The sequence below is a fragment of the Cimex lectularius genome, unplaced genomic scaffold, assembly GCF_000648675.2.
Source record: "Cimex lectularius strain Harlan isolate CLEC.00 unplaced genomic scaffold, Clec_2.1 scaffold167, whole genome shotgun sequence".
Taxonomy (NCBI): Eukaryota; Metazoa; Arthropoda; class Insecta; order Hemiptera; family Cimicidae; genus Cimex; species Cimex lectularius.
Window position 1 is genome coordinate 902030 of NW_019392811.1, and position 5961 is coordinate 907990.

The following is a 5961-nucleotide window of genomic DNA, read 5'->3' on the forward strand; positions in this document are numbered from 1 at the left end:
TAATTATTTGGCATTCTGTAAATTAAAAATACAAATCAATTCAATTTCATCCTTTTCAGAGCCAACCGGTCGAGTGAGAAATTGTTTTTCTATAAGAAACAATAAATTTTAGTACAAAATTAATTATTCATTTTTAACTTAAAAACATGGTTTTATTTCGAGAAGATCTCCCCCGGACGACGGACTTTGTCTTTACGTAGCCCAACTCGAGGGTGTCCCTCTCTCTCTAACATTCATGAAGGTCTACAGCTGTTTAACGCCACAGTTATTCATTAATTTGTGATGTTGCTTAATTTGATTTTCATTAAAATAAATATGTTGCCATTAATATAACGATAAATATGGTTGCCATTTAAAATAAACAACTGAAAGTCTGGAAAAAGAAATAAGAGACCTCAGCTGTTTGACCGCCCATAAACCTCCCATATTATATACGTATCGATAAAAATACGTACAGTTTGAAACAAACAACAATGCCTAGTGTATTTAACTATAAAAAAATCGGTATATTTGGATCATAAATCGTTGCAATTGTACATTTTCAATTTTTTCTGGACATTGGACTGTTTCCAAAGGGTGATTTACCTCGAAATATATGTGTAAATAAACGTTTGTATATGATTATAATATCACTGGAAAAAAAATACATTTTTAAAATGATTTTCTTTACCAAGTTGTTTATGATAAAGTACTCATTGTATTATTTTGTGCATATATTTTTATTTAATTGTATTACAATCTACGTCATATCGCCTAATCGGTTTGCTGTCATCACTGGCAAAAACCTTAAAGAAATTTTTTTGGAAAGACGCAAATCACATTTTGAAGTCTTCAATGTCATTCTTTTCAATCAATTCCGGTTCAGGCGACATCGCTTTACCACTCATTGCATCATTCCTTGAGCGAAAAAAAAACTGCTGCTTGGGAGCTTTCCTATTCGTGAGGCATGCCTTCGATCGAGCATGGGACTCGGGCTGCTCTGGAAACGACATCATTCCATTCCCTTATTACCCCATTCTATAACATCATGTCGGTCTGATAGGTAATTTTCAATGAGTAAAGTACGTGCTACAATGGATGGTCCCATTGTTTAATTACTTTATATTTCATATATATATCAATCCCGATGTACTATTCGTCAAATATTCAGAGGAGGCTTGGTAATTGCCTTCAGAATCATGTTTCGTATTTAGAAGAATGATTCAAGAAATAAAGGTTCACCCTTCGCCGAATCATCTCACCTTCCATACGCTACATCACTATTGCTCTCCTATTATTGTATCATAGGTACGTAGTCAGAATTTTAAAACGTTTTCACATGTTAAAAAACAAAAAACCTCTGTCTCCACTACTATTTTAACTATGTGCATATAAACTGACGGGCAAAAAGTTCCGCCCTCTTGTAATATAACTTGATTTGTATATATTTTTATGAATTAATCAAATCATCAGACTTTTTAACGTTTAATAATTGAGTCTTTGAATAAAAAAGTTTAAAAAAAAACGAAAAATGCTAAAATAAAAAATAAAAAAAGTAAAAAACAGACGGACAAATATAATTTGTTTTAATTTTGTTTAATTAACATTTCAATGTCGCGAATTTTCTGCTCTTGCGTTAATAGCATCTAGAAGACGGCTCGGCATACTTTCTACCAGTTTGGAAATGTCTCTTTGCTGGTGGTTAGCCCATTCTTCACGAAGAGCCCTTTCAAGTTGGGGGGTGTATCAGGAAGCGATGGCTTTGCTCTTCTTCGCTTTTTGAGGTTACCCCATAAATGACCATTTGGGTTCGTTGGGAGAACGGGCTGGCCAGGCAAAGACCCCGTTGTTATGTTGTTGACGGCACGTTTGTACTATGCGAGGGACGTGTGGACAGACATCAACTTGCGTAAGAATAGGATTGACGGCAATGTCTTCGAGGATGGCAACGCGTGATGTTCCAAAATTTCATCCACATAGCGAGTGGCCGTCAAAGACCCTCCACGAACAACAATCAACTCTGTGCGACTGTCCGCCCGAACCATCACTAAGCTACATCAAAAAGGCTGTGGGAAAAATTATAGGCTTCGATACTTTCACTTCACCTTCTCCACACTCTTGCACGCCCATCTGTAAATTGTAGAGCATACCAATCGTCCAAAGAACAATGATTGTGTTCTCAAGCAAATGCGATCCGTGCAACTCTCTGTGTTCTCGTCAATTTTGGTCTTATTTCGGAGTGAAAAGCCAGCAGTCCATACTGATTTCATCTTCCTCGAGCCGTGCGATCAGAAATTTGGACACCTCGAGAATTTTCTGGAGCTGAAGAATCTCTTGAAGTAAGGTGCCAGTTTCGCAAAATTCTCAAAGTCAAAAAACCGTCATCATTTTCTTATGTTACCCTAGGCCGTCCAGAACACGGCATTCTATGGTAGGACCCAGATTCCCAAAAACGTCTAACGGCGTCTCGCACAGTTTCGTAGGGAACTCCGATGGTAATAGCCGCATACGTGATGCAGCCTCCATCATAAATAAGTGCCACGCCATACTCAGGACTAAGTGGAATTTTTAGTTTATAAAATTGAAATTTAACAAACAAAGATGAAAACTAAACAATTTATTGCTTCAGAATTCAAATGTGACTGAATAAACATTTTAAATTTCGTAAAAATTAAACATTAAAAAATCCTCTATCCTTGTTTTGGAATAAGAATTAAGTGTGGTTACGTCTAATTGATATTCCAATTTAAAATCATAGCATAAACAAATATTTATTGATAAAAAAATGAGAGAAATTAAGGTCAGAATTTTCTTTTATCGAGAAATTGAAAAAAAAAATCTGTTGAGTGTAATGTTTTGCCTGTCAGTGTATATGCAACTTAACTCTAATAATAAATAAGTATTAAAATACATTTAACGGGTACATCACATCATACATATATTACTACATTTAATTTGGACGTACGGAATTGAACTGTGGGGATCAAACTCCAAAAAATCCAGTCGTTCCAGTCCAAAACCATTCGAACCATCGCCCAATCTTTATTTCGTACCAACCTCACTTTCCACAGAAACATTTAAATCTTATTTGTCCTCAAAACTCAAAACAACAGTTGAATCTGAATTAAATACCAACAACCTATATACCTATAAACCTATAGTCTATCAATTTTCATCCCGAATCTTTCCCGACAACCTTTTAAGAAGCCTAAAGCGCCTCGTGTTTTCCTCCCTAATGAGGAAAGTGAATATTGTCTTAGGAGTGTAATTAACTTTCTAACAATGATGCTTGTCGCACTCTAATGTTATTGTCACCTAACATTTAAAAAATCGATTATACAAGCAAGGAATGTACAATGCTCTCGCGCCAAAATATGAAGTTTGTCCACTTTGAAATCGAAATTATAAATAGAAAAAAAAAAGTTTGTTTACAATGATGCAGGGTAGTAGTACTAGTAATGTATTTCTCGATCATAATATTTCATAACTTCTTTCATAAGAAATGATGTAGATGGATAGCTAGATAAGATATTAATTTCCACAACATCGTGTCTCAATAAATATTTCTTATGTGACATTATTTCTGCTTTCTACCAAGGTATGCTTGTACTTCATTTATCGTGTTATACATAAAATTATTTGAAAACGACGACAAGTTTTGTTTCCATTAGGAATCGTCCACAATAGATGTCGAAATGGAGGACCCGTTTCGCTTGTGCCTTTCCTCTCCGGAAATAAAACCTGTCGTAATTCCCCGCGTTTCAATCTAGGGGTTGTTTTGTGGCGCTGAGCGGGTGTCTAATGGCACATAGCAAATGGCAGTCATTTCCACTCGCTATCTTGGATTGGACAGCCCATTGACCCGATCCAAGACAGCTATACCACTCGTCCGTCAGGCTCACGTTTATAAATAACTAAATAAATTTACACATCTGAGCTCATAAATACATAGTTGTTTCTATATGATAAAAGACATACGAGACCATAAAACATTTTCTATGTTATAAAAACTGCTATAGTTTATATATTACAATAACCAGGATGTCAAACATGTTAACAGAAAGTTAGGATGTTAAAATACATACTTTTCCGGAAAAAAAAGTGCGAAGCTGGTCTTATCATTGGACGTATAACAGGCATAGAAAGCACCCGGCCGGGTTAGCTTTCACTGTATGTGATGTATACCTGAGAAAATGAAAAACCTGAATTTTTAATCTTTCAAGGAGGAAAGAGTGTTTATTTTTCTACAAAAAACAAAGCCCATTGCTAGGTGCCACGTAGTATATAGGCCGGAGATACGCCTAACCATTCAGCAACCCTGACCATTTTTTTTTTCGTCACGAGGCTTTGAAATATTCATTTCGTAATGACATAAGCCGCATTCTTCTTCATCGAAACTGAATTCTTTTTCAATCATCGTACCAGGAGCGACTAATTTAAAATTATTAAATAATCATAGCTTTCCAAAGTCCGTGACAGATCTCCAGACGCCTCCATTGTGGCTGACCATGTTACATCCTTGTTTTTTTTTTTCAAAATCTATTCAAACCACATAAATATATTTTTAAAATATGATTTATTGTTATAGATGTGATCCAGAAAATAGAAATTGGCATTGGACTTAATACATAACATTGGAAACGTGGAACCGTTTGTAAAGGAAATTGTATCTAATTTTAGATTTAAACAAAATTGGTAAGTGATTGGGTTGGATTTTATTTAAAAACTGGACTACTTTAATATTTTTAATTAACTCTTAGTCAATCCTCTATTGATTATCTTACAACAATATTTCGACCGTTTATACATTAGCGATAAATAAAATAAATTTTATACGACACGGCTTAATAAATTTTTTTCCGGACAATTGGTATGTCGTGTTTTTAAATGAATTGTGATTGGATTGACTGGTCCAGTATAACAAATTGGTTGCGTATATATAAAAAGAGATTTTTTATGTATTTAATTCTCCCACGTTGGAGATGATTTGTTTTTTAAATCATACGATTTAACAAATGTAAACATTTGTGTTGTTTAGTTGACATTTTAGAGTAGGGAATTTCTTTATTTTCTTACAGGATCGTTTGCAAGTTCTAATCATTTTGAATTTGAGTGAGTTGACCATTCAGAGATGACGACGGGTACTGAGTTCCGGTGGAGTGCCGTGGACGCTAAGGAACAACCGCCGGACCTGCCCCCTTTTGAGACGAAGCATTACATCAAGAGGCAGCCGGTTGTGAAATACACGGACATGCCGGACAAGATGAAGAAGGAGGTGCTCGCCATCTCGCACAAGGCAATGGCAAAGTACTACAACGAGGTCGACATAGCTGTTTACATCAAGGAACAACTGGACCAGAAGTTCAGGGGCGGACTGTGGCAGGTGATAGTCGGAAGGGACATGAACGTCAGCTGCAACTACGAGACCGGAAAGTACATTTACTTCTATTTGGGACACCTTGGATTCATCGTCTACCGCTCGGGCGCTCTTTAAATTAACAATTGAATAAATCTATCTATCACATTTATTAATATTTAAAGTTAGCTTTACCAGCTGCCCTCCAAACAATAAAACATAGTCTCTCTTTTTGAAACTCTGAAAATAAACCTACGTAACATTCACCTAACCTATTCCTAATAAGAATTAAGAGAATCTGCAAAAAACAACAAATGACAATTTTAAGTTTAGTCCATTAATCTCAGTTTGTCTTACTTTTTAGACCATACAGCAACACTACATTCTAGTTGTCATACAGTATTAATTTATTCAAACTTTCTTCATTATTTTAACAATTATGACTGTACCAACATCAACCAGGAGCTTCTAAATTTGTCCATTTTTTATGTACTATAGTTAAAAGGTTTTTTCATTGTTATGGTTAGATTTTTGGTAGGAGGCACATTTGAACATTTTTGGTTTGAACGGTATGAAACAGTTATTCTTCTTAGCGGTTATATCAGTCTTTTTCTTTATCAATCGTT

At 35.3% G+C, this 5961-nt stretch overlaps 1 protein-coding gene across 1 annotated transcript; it reads left to right on the top strand.

The window, feature by feature from the left end:
• The first annotated feature begins 5110 nt into the window (after nt 1–5110).
• Nucleotides 5111–5473, top strand: LOC106672414 (dynein light chain 1, cytoplasmic-like). The gene has a single exon (XM_014403821.2). It carries the CDS (start codon nt 5111–5113, stop codon nt 5471–5473), a length of 363 nt encoding a protein of 120 aa, XP_014259307.1.
• Nucleotides 5474–5961: the final 488 nt, after the last annotated feature.